The sequence below is a fragment of the Diadema antillarum genome, unplaced genomic scaffold, assembly GCF_040938485.1.
Source record: "Diadema antillarum isolate AM-2024a unplaced genomic scaffold, OU_Dant_1.0 scf00000099, whole genome shotgun sequence".
NCBI lineage: Eukaryota > Metazoa > Echinodermata > Echinoidea > Diadematoida > Diadematidae > Diadema > Diadema antillarum.
Genome location: NW_027270988.1, coordinates 1106120 through 1121700, shown reverse-complemented (window position 1 = coordinate 1121700; position 15581 = coordinate 1106120). Strand labels below are relative to the sequence as shown.

Sequence of the window (15581 nt, the reverse complement as noted above, 5' to 3'; positions counted from 1 at the left end):
TTCTCTGCGTGATCACTGAAGCAAATCGGATGGGATTTTCTGTTAGATGTGACCAATGATTTTTAGTTTCATACCCTGAAATTGTATTCGGATTGATTCATGAATTTTAGAATTATCATTGCGGAGGTTCCCGTTGTATTTCATTTTATTATATTTTTTTTTCGGGGGGAGGGGGGACATATGGTACATAATAATCCTAATCCTATATATATATATATATATATATATATATATATATATATATATATATATATATTGGTTTTCTTACATCTGGGTAAACAGACAACATGCCGTTGAAAGCTACGACCGGCGAAGACTGGAGCGATTTGGTGCGGGAAGGTCCACAGGGAATTGTCGTTGGGTCTTCCTGCGTTCCGGCAAGGATTCTCGCAGTCAAAATCGAGGGGGTCGGAGGTAACCCTCAAACCTTTCAAAGTTCTTCTTTTACCTTCGGTCGGTAGCGTGGCGAAGGTCGTGACTTTTTTTTAAGTGCAAAGGAAACGAAAATAATCATATTATCACTTAATTATGTGACAGGGAAACAAAGGAAATGACACTGGTTTGTTATTGATATTTTGATTTGAACATTTTGCATAAAACACACAGACTCACAAAGTAATTCTGATGATAAGCTCGTGCTGACAAAAAGTTTTGCGATTTAGAGAATATGATTTCATCGGATGGATTTTAAATCTTATTTGCCATTAAAACGTAAAGTAGGGATTACATTGCTACATCATTGCCAATATTTGGTCACAAACAGGATACAAATATGAAAGCATAATGGAAATTTTTAGCGTAAAGAGAATAATAAATAACACACACAGACACACAGACACACACAAACGTACACACTAAAACAGATTGGTTAAAAAATCAACCAATCTCATTGGTTAACCCGATATTGGTTGTTTCAGCCATTACATTGGTTATAAACTAACCAATTCGTTGGTCAACCAGTAACAAATGTAATCGGTTAGGCTAGCTAGGGCCTGCAACCAATCCACATTGGTTGCCGCGCTCACAGTCATGCAGTAATCTTATTTCTTTATTATTATTATTATTATTAGTTGTAAGCGACATTTTCTGTTGTTTTGCAGAGTTTGTTTTAAATAGTTTAACCAAATAAGGCCGGTTTATGCATCTCACAGTAAAAAAAAAAAAAAAAAAATCTCAGTAAGTTTTGTATAAAACTTTGTCTCGCGGGAAGTGAGGAAGTGGGTCACTGGACCCACGCGGTCGGCCATTCCTGAATAACCTATACGAGCGCGATATCAAAAGATGCTTTATACTTGACCTACTTCGATTTTCTTACAGAAAATTGTAAGAAAGTTGTGAAAATAAGACGCTACTATTCAAAAATGGTTAAACATATCAACTTTATAATTGGAACTTAATTCATTCATACGAGAATTTAGTGCAGATCGATAATGAGACAATGCATTAGTTACATATTATGCATGATTGCATTGACAAAATACAATTATAGGCCGAAAATGAAATGAAATGAATAAAATGAACTTGTGTATGTGTGTGTGTGTGTGTGTGTGTGTGTGTGTGTGTGTGCGCGCGCGCGCAATTGTGTGCGGGAATAAAGGGCTTTTTTTCAGTTTGAACATAATTTCTGTTGGTTCTTATATCGATCATGCATCTCCATTACGAGACCATGTAAAAATAACAAAATGTGATTCCAGTTGGAGCTTGATTGTTGTCGGTCTTTTTTTATTATATCAATCATGCATTTTTATTTAGAGAGTCTATGTACAAAATAACTTAAACATCAATTATGAAAGCCTGTATTTTTTCAACTTTCATGTTTCCATATGACATGAATTTTGCTTGTCTAAATATGTGTGTTTTGGTCATGAAGACGTCTTTAAGACGTCATAAAGTCGTCAAAAGTAGACATAGGTTTTGCTTCTATATCGATCATGAATATTCATGAGAGATGATCTGATATGAAAAGCTAGTGGCAAAAAGTAAATACATTAATATATAAGGTATTCATATTGAAAAATTGTATACTTTATTGTGATATTCATTATTCAAATTTCAACTTGTGTTTCAGGAAATATTTTCATATTTCAGCTGGCGTGATAAGAATGGAATATAGTTCAGTAACCATGCCTTCAATCATTACAATTTTTCGTGGGTATATAAACCATGGGTTGCATTGGAATTGTAGTTAGGAATAGGACATTCTAGAGTACCAGGTTGTGTAGGATAGTTCATTTATATTCAATACGTCATCGTTGGTTATGCATTATAGTCTAGCTAAAGAGTACGATATGGAATTTAACCGTAAATATGACGTGTGACATTCACCAGTCGTATCTTTTTATTCATGAAATGTGGTTAAATCCCAACCAATATCACTGGTCCCTTCAACCAATGTGGATTGGTTGCATCATATATATAGCCCATACTAGATTAGCCCATCTATGGGTAAACTATTAAACCAATCCATGTTGGTTAAATGTGCAACCAATGTACATTGGTTGATATTTGAACCAAACGAGATTGGTTACTGTAACCAAGAGATTGGCTGGACACATATCTACCAACGAGATTGGTTCCTCCAACCAATCTGTTTTTAGAGTGGCATACACATATCTATAAAAATATTCAATATAGTATACTCAAACCACTTCATGAGGCATACATATGCAACTTGTATGAAGAGAACTAATTATGCATATATACATGCTAGAATATCGTAAATCCTATAATCTATAAATTTGGCACTGTCTTACTATATTATGTTCTGAAGTTTCTGATCATTTACCAATATTTTCAATTTGTGAATGGAAATTGGGTCGTAATAGATTACGTGATAAAATATGGTATTATGAAGAGTCAAAACGTAATGTGGAGTTATTGAAACAAAATCTATTTTTAGAGGAATGGACAGATATTGATAGTATTAATAATGCTAATTTGGCATATAAATGTTTTGTTTGTTTGTTTGTTTGCTTTTATTTCTGCATTCAATCAGATGCAATTTGAATGCAAACTTCAAAAAGTACAAAGACAAAGAATAACAAGTGCAGTGAAATAAATCGATAACAGTACATAAATAGATTCACATAGGTGATTGCATTGAGCAATGTAGATACACAGAAACATAAAATAAAATATACAGTATTTTTCAGTAAACAACAGAGATAATTGAATGCAGGAGACCACCATCATAAGCGATTAAGCTTGAAATGGATGGAGGCCTCATAAAATGACTATCCAACGACATAACTCTCTTGGAGGAAGGTGATCAGGTGAGTGCAGTGCAGTTGCAGGTGAGAGTGCAAGATGCAGTTGTAGGAAGAAAATTGAAATTGACAATAAGATGACAATCTATACTATAAATATTTGTTAGCTCAATTGGTTTGGAGAATATAATTGTATCAAATATCGTTTAAGTGAAGCTTTCAAAGAATAAATACTTGAACAAGACTTTATATTATCCGGGAGATTATTCCAAATATCCGGACCCGAATGTCTTATAGATTTGTGTGTCACTAATAATTTGGGATTCAAAAGGTGGAAATTTCTACATATACGAGTAGGGTACGAATGGACAGAAGTATTGAAACTAAACATGTTATCAAACGATGATGGAAGTTGATGATATATATATTTAAACATAATTACTGCTACTTGAATAATATTCAAATCAAAAACCTTCAATGTTTTAAGCTCATGAAATAAAGAATCAGTATGAGCCAGAAAATGCGATCCTGTACAAATACGTATAACTTTCTTTTGTAATCTAAATATAGAATTTATTTTGGTAGAGCCGCAAGTACCCCATACAACATTGCAATAACTTATATATGGGAGAATTAAGGAATTATATAATAGAAATAAAGTTGAACGAGGAAGAAAGAACTTCAGCTTGGAAATTATCCCTATATTTCTAGAAATACACGTTGTAACATAATGTAAATGCTCATTCCAAGTCAAACTTTCATCTATATATACTCCTAGAAATTTTGAATTCATTTTCTTTTCTAATGGGATATCATCAATGTTAATATGTATCAACGTATCTTCATTATGAGAATGAAGTTTGAAATGAATAAAATGAGTCTTTTTTATATTCAAAGAAAGTTTATTAGACTTAAACCAATTTGATACTTTACTAATTTCAATATTTAAAGTGTCATTTAAAATCTTAAGATCTTTATGAGAATAAAATATATTCGTATCATCAGCAAATAGAACAAAAGAGAGAAGAGAGGATGTATTTATGATATCATTAACATAAAGAAGGAATAATAATGATAAATAATGATAAATTGTTGTATTATTATGAAAAAAATATTCCTTTATGTAGAATAAAAAGTAACCGAAGTAAACCAAGAAATCCTTGGATTACAAAAGGTATTTTGAAATCTATAAACACTCGTAATTTTTTGTATAAGTTACATATTCGTAACCCAACTGAATTTAATTTGATTATGTATAAAGTTTATCGAAATAAATTGAGAAAATTGATTCGTTTATCCCGTAGATTATATTTTTTTGATAGAATGAAAAAGGTTTCTTCGAATATCAATGCAACATGGAAAATCATCAAAGAGGTCCTAGGGAAAAAGCCTGATTCTCCGCCAACGGATGATACCACATTAAACGGCATTAAAATAAATGATCCCAATATGTATGCTAATTCATTTAACTCATTTTTCGTTAACATCGGTCCGGAACTTGCTACTAAAATTAACAATACTTATGCTCATTTTACACATTATCTTTTTGACCAAAATCAAGAGTCTATTTATTTTAATCCAACAAGTCCCAGTGAAATCATTAGTATCACTAAATCTTTAAATAGCTCTAAATCTTGTGGTTTTGATAAAATAAGTATGATGTTATTGAAAGAAATAGTTTATCCACTTGCAGAATCGTTAAGCCATATATTTAATCTTTCTTTATCACAAGGTATTTTTCCTGATCTGCTGAAATTAGCGAAAGTTAATCCTGTTCATAAAAAAGATGATCCTCATGAAATTAGTAATTATCACCCTATTTCTTTGTTGCCTAGTATATCCAAAATTTCAGAAAATATTGTTTATAATAGACTTTTTAAATTCATTAATAAGTATGATTTACTTATTCCCAATCAATATGGTTTCAGAAAAAATTATTCAACTGATTTAGCACTAATACAAATTTACGATAAAATTACGAGTGCTTTTGCAAACAAAGAACATGTTGCAGGTATATTTTGTGATTTGAGTAAGGCATTCGATACTCTTGACCATTCTATTTTACTCTCCAAACTTAGTCATTATGGTATTCGAGGACAAGTACTTTTATGGCTTAAAGATTATCTAACTAATAGAAGAAAATATGTTACTTTTAATGGTTGTGAATCTGACCCCCTTTTAATTACATGTGGTGTTCGTCAAGGCTCAATTCTGGGCCCACTATTATTCCTTCTTTATGTCAATGATATCATTAATACACCCTCTATTCTCTCTTTTGTTCTATTTGCTGATGATAATAATATATTTTATTCTCATAAAGATCTTAAGATTTTAAATGATACTTTAAATATTGAAACTAGTAAAGTATCAAATTGGTTTAAGTCTAATAAACTTTCTTTGATAATAAAAAAGACTCACTTCATCTATTTCAAACTTCATTCTCATAATGAAGATACGCTGATACATATTAACATTGATGATATCCCATTAGAAAAGAAAACGAATTCAAAATTTCTGGGAGTATATATAGATGAAAGTTTGACTTGGAATGAGCATTTGCATTATGTTGCAACGTGTATTTCTAGAAATATAGGGATAATTTCCAAGCTGAAGTTCTTTCTTCCTCGTTCAACTTTATTTCTATTATATAATTCCCTAATTCTCCCATATATAAGTTATTGCAATGTTGTATGGGGTACTTGCGGCTCTACCAAAATAAATTCTAAATACAAATTACAAAAGAAAGTTATACGTATTTGTACAGGATCGCATTTTCTGGCTCATACTGATTCTTTATTTCATGAGCTTAAAACATTGAAGGTTTTTGATTTGAATATTATTCAAGTAGCAGTAATTATGTTTAAATATATATATGATCAACTTCCATCATCGTTTGATAACATGTTTAGTTTCAATACTTCTGTCCATTCGTACCCTACTCGTATATGTAGAAATTTCCACCTTTTGAATCCCAAATTATTAGTGACACATAAATCTATAAGACATTCGGGTCCGGACATTTGGAATAATCTCCCGGATAATATAAAGTCCTGTTCAAGTATTTATTCTTTGAAAGCTTCACTAAAATGATATTTGATACAATTATATTCTCCAAATCAATTGAGCTAACAAATATTTATAGTAAATGATTGTCAATCTCTATTTTCTTCCTTCAACTACATCTTGCACTCTCACCTGCAACTGCACTGCACTCACCTGATCACCTTCCTCCAAGAGAGTTATGTTGTTGGATAGTCATTTTATGAGGCCTCCATCCATTTCAAGCTTAATCACTTATGATGGTGGTCTCCTGCATTCAATGATCTCTGTTGTTTACTGAAAAATACTATACATCTTATTTTATGTTTCTGTGTATCTACATTGCTCAATGCAATCGCCTATGTGTATCTATTTATGTACTGTTATCGATTTATTTCACTGCACTTGTTATTCTTTGTCTTTGTATTTTTTGAAGTTTGTATTCAAATTGCATCTGATTGAATGCAGAAATAAAAGCAAGCAAACAAACAAACTATGTTCACGAACGTGGAAATGTAACAAGGCCAACCTCTAAAAGAAGAGCACAGCTTAGGAGTTGAGACCCAATGAAGTAGTAAATAGAAAAAAAATACACTACATTTATTGAAGTGAAAACGGTTACAATTCGTTATTTAGAAGGTTCGTCAATCCGAAAATGGAATAAAGGAAGTTATTGCGAGTGCACTTCGTGAAAACGACACCAACGAGTCATACAGCCCACGAGTAGTATAGCCCATGAGTTCAATGTCAAACTCGTGGGCTGTATGACTCGTGGGTATCGATATACGGGGTCTTCTCGCAAGAGGTAACAAATTCGTTATTTCCAAGTTTTGTTAATAAGCACCCTCTTCCCATCATGGGGTTAACGGTGAACCTTCGGAATTAGAACCCATTTCCATTTTCTGAATACTATTCTGTTTAAATGTTCAGATCAATGAAAGTCTAGGTAAGAGAAATTTGCGTTTCGGAATAGCAACCCCGATTTCATTTTCAGACTAAAGGAACTTTCTGAATAATTACTCCTTATAGACATTCTGCCTCGAAATACTTACTGATGAATAAGATCATACAGATAGTTGTCCAGAATCGTCTTCTCCATGATCGAACAACGGCAAAATTCTCCCGAAGTGTATCCATCTTGAGAGAAAATTACTCTGATTTCCAGAAAACGACAGCTGCTTGGACATCTTATACCGCAGAAGCGACTGATTTAGGCCCTTTGAAGAGAGCCCCTCCGACGGCTATCGACGAAGAGGACAAGATTTGTTGCCTTTAGATGGAAACGTCACGTCTGAAAATACACGATTTTCTATCTCCGCGCTTAATAAGAAGAACCTCTGTAATATAAAACGTGACCGGCAGCCACCGCCAAAAAGGTTAATTGTTGCCATCGCTGGTTATCAAGCTTGGCGCTGCAATGTGCTTTGTGTCTCGTAATTAATATTACACATCATGAGTCTTTGATACATACAAAGGAGGTAATGTAATATTTATGGTTCATATTTTCTGTGCCACTGACAATTGCATCTCTTTATGTATTAAAATGAAAACTGATTGATATGACAGAAAAAATCAACTGCGTTTGAATGTCAAAATGTAAGTGTATCTGTGTTGTGTTCGTTTGTAGGTCCTACACGTGTATCGTAATAAGATCAGCTCTTTGTATAACTGATTTTTCTTGGAGGCAGGGGGGGGGGGGAGGTTTGACGTGGGGTGGGTTGTTTTTTTTTTGTGACGGAGTTTTATGGAGATAAGTGGTGAGTATAGGTGTATGATTAAAAAAGGGGCTGTTGGACACCTTAAGCTTTGAATTTCATATTTTCAAATCACATGCATCATGAGCAGGAAGCAATATTTGTGAAACAATGTGATCTCATATAGATAAGAATAGTTTAACCTGGCGGCCAATTTGCTTACACGAGCATTTTGTACGAGTTTTACATGACTACCTGGTGTGTACTGTGTCCTGTATTATTGTTCTGTAGACCCTAAAAGACATGTCCGTTTATGAGAATAATTGTAGCATATGATAAATTGTAAGTACTGGAATATTTCATAGGGATGAGTAAGTTTGTTGTTGTTGTTTTATTTGAAGAGCTAGCCATGGTATGTACAATGCTTTGCACGACCAAGCTACATGATTTGCCTCTTAGATGATAACTTTCTACGAATTAGAAAACCTGGTACATACAGTACTGAAAAAAAACATAGCAGATGTAAATGCATCGAGAAGGATTAATCCAGAAGGATTACTAGTTACTGATAGTACGTCTATTGCTGCTGGACTAGCGGGATAATTTTGTGAGGTGATTGTAGGCCTTACACACTTTTTAGATGCTTTTAATTGTTCTTTATAGTTTATTTTCTTCATGCTTTGCGTTTGTTTCGTTAAGGTTTTTTATCACTCTTTCGAGCGCATTTGAAGAGAAAAGCTGGTGGAATATTTGCACTTTCTACAACAGATACTGGCAGTCTTTAAAGTTTACGAAATAGTAGCCGTCCTCGCAATGCACAATCACTATAATCCACAGTGGGGGTGCCATGCACGGTCCAGGGCAGCTAGGAGAAGACGAGCTTTTCTTTTCATGCAATATAACCATTGGCGCTGGAAGGGGGAGGGGACAGAGGGGGCATTTGCCCCCCCCCATTAACATATATATATATATATATATATATATATATATATATACATTATATATGTTTATGTTCATGGGCGGCAAAAGAGTTTTTCGTGTGTTTAATTGTCAAATTCATAAATGAAAAAAAAAATACAGCATTCCCTCGCTCTGCCCGTATTAAGTAAAATTAATGGTTTTCATAATTAGTTATGATCATAGTCCTTCGCAGTGAATTTTTACTTTGTTAATTCCCTAGAAATTTGTCATATGAATGTGCCCCCGTCCAGATTTGGCCCCTCCCCCCAAAAAAAAAAACAACAACAACAACAAACAAAAACAAAAACAAAACAAAAACAAACCAAGTGTTCCGGCGCGCTTGCACGTCCGTAGTGTTCTTCGCTTGATTCACGTAGTTACTCAAAATTTTTGTGTGACTTTTACAGAATTACAGGACTGGTGAGAGTTACATTCCTTATTATGTTAGATAAAAACTGCAAATTAATGTCGCTATATCGCATGGTCCTCCCAATAGGTCTGTAGGTCTACGTCTTGATAATCTGATCCGACAGATTCACATGATTTAAAAAAAAAGAATGATACGTTTGAAAATTTTACATAAAATAACCTCAAATGCGTTGAACGTTTACATTCTTTGAACTAGGTTTCATTTAGAACCCTTCATAAGACATTGTTTCAGAGAGCAAGTATTTGGGAATTTGAGCACTTTCACTTGACCTTTAACCCTTGCCCTTTGACTCCTATGATCTACACCTTCACGTGACTGCCATACTTGTAAAGGCAATCTCGCCCACTGCACTGTACAGTTGGTATGTGCATCGTTTGCAAGGGGCACTGCAGGTCGTCAGGTATAGCCTATTGTCAAGGCCCTCTCGCTGCCAGATGAAGACAGCCCAGCTGAGTAGGGTTCTCTCGGCTGGGCAAGCTTCGCTCGCCCGTTACAGCGAGATGGCCTTGACAAAAGGCTAGTCGTCGGGCGGATCGGAAGGGACAGAGAAAATACAGCAATCCTGTACAGTGCGAAAGTTCACTTGTGGTATGTATAAGAACGACAAAATCACGATGTGTTTTAAAGATGTATCTTTGTATACTGTATACACGTCTAGCTACATAGTACTCGGGTACAGAACCTTCGGAGTTCAAGTGGATGTGACAGTATATGACTAGACTTGGCAGTCTGTTCTCTTCATGCTCTAGATCGCATCCACCTCCAGCTCTTTCCAATCTGACCTCGCTCCATTGTTGTCTCCGTACCTGAACCTCCAGGAATATTCAGCATTGGTCTGTGAAGAATTTGGTAACCATTTTTTTTATTTTAGGCTGAGGAATATGGCAGAAGTTTATGGTAATAGCCTGCACCATGTCTAAAAATAGACCTCAAAGGATATGTCAAATGTTATTGTATCACATGCATGTTGTATGTGAACACTGTAGTGTCTTATGCACGTCCTGCATAATATATTTTATTATGCAGCGCAGCCGCGCGGATGAACGACCACCGTACCAGAGTAGCCGTCCAATAGCCTGGTTGCCACTAGACTGAAAGATCAGTCATGTGTATGAGTATCTTTGGAGACATAATGTTCTGCCTTGGTTCCATGCAGACTGCATCTGGCTTCACGGAATCCCTCCCCTATCGAGAACTATTAATATTACTCCTGAGAGACGAATTTTCCTGTCTAGTTGAAGGAACAGATAGTAGGGGTAGATGATAATCTTGTATTATGTGCAGAGAGTGTTTAATGTATATGGCAAAGATATAAGACATATCATTATAGATGGAGAGGTAGATAAGAATTTTGTGTCGCGTACAGAAACTGTACAGATGACAATTTGATGCAGGTAGATAGATAGACAGACAGACAGGCAAACAGACAGACAGATAGACAGACAGATAGATAGATAGATAGATAGAAATGTAGGTGTAAAGGGCTGTACCGGGTTTTTGGGATAGGTAGATGGCTTATGGCCCTGAAATGTTTTTTCCAATTATTTCCTTTGTTTTTATGTGACAAAGGCATAAAACAATACATAATAGAGATAATTGAAAACAATAGTATTTTCCAAAACTTGCCATTCTATTTTGTGTCATTTTGATTCCTTCACCCAAATAAGTTATATCTTTTATCACATTATCAATTTGCAAATTTAAAATTCTAATATTATGGAAATGTGAAACGGGATAACTATTCATGTAACTACTAGTATCCCAAACAATACATTACAGGTCTCATAATGTATTTCTTAATGTTGTTTTGAATACCACCCCCATGCGGTGACCTTGAGAAATTCTAATCATAACAAATAATGAGCTTCAACTTGCACTTCATTTGTGACAAATATGAAAATGATTGATCCATAATTAAACGTACACTTGAGATAAAGAGATAATACAGAAAAATAGTGTTTTTAGCATATTTCCTGTGCATTTCTTTAAATTTTAGTAAAAGCTCCCTCTATTGGTGACCTTGAGAAAAGTCAAATGTGCATTCATGTAGAGTGTGAAATGCTCTACCCATGTGCCAAATATCACGATAAAACATCAAACAATAACAAAGTTATATGGAGGCACAATATGCCTCCCCCCCCCCCCCCTTGGGCTGTTCAGGACTGATGTATTCCATGATACAGTCAGTCCTGTGTTGGGAAAATTACAAGAATACAAGTTCTATAGATTGAATTAATTGTAGAGTTATAAAACATAACAAGTGACTAGAGTATCTTTTATACTAAAAAGAAAAAAATCTTAATGATGCGAAGTTTTTATGACTATTTTGGAATTTATTCCACAGCTTAGGGCCCACGTAAGTGATGGTTTGTTGAAAGAAAAATGTTTCATGTCCTGAAATGTGCGTCAGATCATGCAACCTTGTATTGTGCCTCTGAAATTATAATATGCTTGAAATTTGAAGATAAATTTCCATTTATGTTTGTAAAGATTTATCATATTGTTAGAGCACATTAACATCTAACAACTTGTAACTCACGATATGGTATCAGCATGAGCACTATAATGTCACCCAGATAAGATCCTGATAATGTTTTTTTTTTTCTTCTGCTGATACAATGTACAGGCAGTTTCTGTAAGCTTGACAGGTATGTACAGCCCCATATTTCATAACAATATGATAATTATGGTGAGACAAAAGCAACACTATATTAATCTGGAGTACAGGAAGAAAAGTGTATCAGAGAAAAGAGATGCTCTGATAGTGTGTTGTCAAGGAGGACTGATGCGGGCCTGCCGCCTGTCATGCATCTCACACATTTCTCACACTCTCATGTTAACATACCACCCCTCCCCCAGTTGCAAGCCCCTTTGCATTTCTCAAATGCTGTTAACTCATCCATTTTTTTTAACATCAAAGTTTCATGCATTTTTTGTAATATATTGTAAGTTTTGTTATCATTGAATTTGTGAAACAACAAACAGGTGTTATTGGAAATAGAATTTAATTTCAATTGAATTGAATTGAATTGAATTGAATTGAATTGAATTGAATTGAACTGAATTGAACTGAATTGAATTGAATGTTGGCAGCCCCTCTGATGTCTGCTACAGCAGTGAGAACAGATCTTTCTAGCTTTATAACCCATTAGTCACTGAAACCGCATGTTTTGTTACTCTCTAGAATGCCCAAAACTTCCCTTCCGTTAAAAAAAAAAGCAGATTATTTTTTTGTTTTGATATATCATAATAACGTAATTTGGAAAAGCTCAAGGGTCAACAAAAGTATGTCAGAATTACCTCTGTGACACACTACTCTCCTGGTGAAGTCTTATTAGGCTTTCAAATAACTTACAATATACAAACATAAACAGGCAGTGTTTTTTAACCCATTCCATACTAAATTCTGAAATCCCCATACACTTAATACACAGGCCACGAGGTTCCCGTATTGAACGGGTTAACCTTATTGAAAGAAAGTTGTGTAGGTGAGGGCAATATTGCTGTACCTTCCGGGGAACCTTAATAACATTATCTGCAGATTATCATTTGCTAAAGGGTTAATTGATTGATCAATTGACTTTGTACGTTTGATTGTTTCTTGCTTCAGCAGATCTCATCATGGCTGAGTCAAGGGCTAAGGAAGAAACGAGCGAGGCGTTCGCAGACAGGTTCAGCACCATTCTAACACACGGCTTTGTGGCACTCGCTGTGTCCCTTGGGGTTGAGACTGGCATCTTTGATGCCTTGGTACACTTGAAAGACCAAGAGAGCACAGCACAGGAGATTGCCAATGCAGCAGGACTCAAGGAGCGGTATGGATATCTGATTGGTTGTGTTTTAAAATAAACCCTGGCCATCGCTGGCAAACACTATGTGTTCTAATTCAATCTGAGCGTGAAGTACTACAAAGTTTGATGAAATCATTAATGTCTGTGACGTTGAAAATAATCTATACTTTAAATGGCGTTTTTCATATATTAGACCCTGCATCACAAAACTGTCCAAAAGCAATCAGAATGATGTCTTTCAACTTCTTTTTGTTTAAAGTTTGGGTTGAATTCTGAAAGACAGAATTTTTGGCTTTGAATTGATAAACCAATCAAATTGGTAGATCCTAAGCCACTAGAAATGAATGATGGAAAAGCAAACATTGGAGTTCTACTTTTGAAGAAAATTAGACTTTGAAGTTTAATGTCTATTCAAGACACTTTTTCTTCTTTGTAATGAATTATGTGGAACGACAACGGGATGTCAACGCAGTAGCAACTCGGAAAGGATTATCAGATAAACTGATAATTCTGCACACAGTCTCTTTTAAAAGTATTTGATTCATATCAAATTATTTTGCTTACTTATCATGCTTACTATGTTGTTGCTTAATATTTCTCAACCATTATGCTTGTACTCTGTAATTGCATTTCTCTATTGCAATATGTTACGACCCAAATCACACTGAGAATGCTTGCACAAAAGACCCAGTAAGCTAATGTTCAGGCAGTTTATTAAATACTTTGTGCACAGACTTGTAAATCAGTTTAATTATTACACAATTACTTATGCATCAATACAATGACAATGTAATCACTTACGTGTGTAACAACCAAATGTACAATCACAAGGTCCATGTAATCCCCTGAAATTGGCCGAGGATGATGTTCGATGCACAGATGAATGCTCCTCGATGAACCGATGAATGACTCCTCCGATAAAAATCAATGGGCACAGGTTACTGTAATCCAAAATACACAGACACACATTTAACCATTCAATACATGATTTACTGTATCTACCCGTTTGTACACATTTATGACAACTTGTGACATACATCGTATTAATTGTAAAGAATTCCAGCTCGATAGACCTTTTCTGATCCCTCACATGCTGTATATGTATATGTATATATATATATATATATATATATATATACTATATATATATACATAATATATATTGTGACGAACTCGCCTTCTCGTCGTGAATTAAGAGAGTGTATTTGACTGTCTGTACAAATGTCTCCGCGAGCCGTGTCAGGATGGCCGAGTAGGCGGGGTTCGTTTTGTTGCAGTTTACAATGATCCCTTTAAATCATTAAAACTACCAGTCTGTGTCTACCATGTAATATGTTGTGTCAGAAGCAGCTCACCAACACAAGCGGCACACATACAAAGTTCAGCATCACTTAGATAATGTCACTTCCAAACGTCAGTTGTAGATGGTGTTAAATTGGTACGTCTAGTTTGTTACCAACTTTTACTACCAACTCTTGCTACCAAGTTCTGCTACCAAGTTTTGTTACCAACTCTGCTACCGACTTTTGCTACCAACTCAGTCACGCTAACGTGGAACACCTTTCACAACCATATGGTGGCACAGGTGTCGTTGATGGCACGGGGTAAAGTGCTGGTATCGCACCGTTACCAACTTCCTCAGGCGACGACTGGAACTTGGATTGGGCACGGACTATGCGACAAGTCACATTACCATTATACCCGAAATCCAATGACGACGACTGGAACTTGGATTGGGCACGGACTATGCGACAAGTCACATTACCAATATACCCGAAATCCAATGACTTGCTAGTTGGTCTTCTCAGGAACATGTACCTCTACTCTCCAAGCTGTTGTATCGTGGTAGAACACTCAAGAAGACACAGTGAAGTCAGCATTACAGGAACACATGTACAGTTTATTACATGTAGAAGCAAACAATAACAACACATTGGAAATGTATCATACACGGGCTACTTGTTGCGGACTATGTCACACAACGGCCACTTTATATGCCTCTCCTCCTATCGCGGAGTAAGGAGGCAATCCCGCACGGCCGTGAGCGACGCGGAAAATACTCGCAGTAGTACTTCAAATTATTTACAATGTTGGCGTGGTTATTAAATTCGTACAACAATTATACATTTTAGCAGTATCTCTTGTACATGGTTACTATAATTCGGCATGTATCATCGGTCTAAACCGGAGTTGGTATTAAAATAATCCAAACTTGCCCATGACAAACAAGTAACCATATATCTAATAATAAATGTTTAAACTCATAATGATGCACTACCACCTTGAAACGTTTGTCCAACGTTTCGATATTGTGCCCCTTTCTATGTTATAGACACTATCGATCATAAAAATACTAATCGAACAGTAAAATCGAATCGGTTCCACCGAATTTCGTTACAATATATATATATATATATAGATATATATATACACATAATATATATTTTTCCTACGTTTGTCT

At 35.1% G+C, this 15581-nt stretch overlaps 1 protein-coding gene across 1 annotated transcript in view; it reads left to right on the top strand.

The window, feature by feature from the left end:
- The first annotated feature begins 287 nt into the window (after positions 1-287).
- Positions 288-15581, top strand: part of LOC139718765 (cholesterol oxidase-like) — a 46767-nt gene continuing 31473 nt past the window's right edge. The window contains exons 1-2 of the mRNA XM_071630230.1: positions 288-414; positions 12943-13144. Coding sequence (XP_071486331.1) covers positions 288-414; positions 12943-13144 — 329 coding nt within the window. The remainder of the gene's footprint in view (positions 415-12942; positions 13145-15581) is intronic.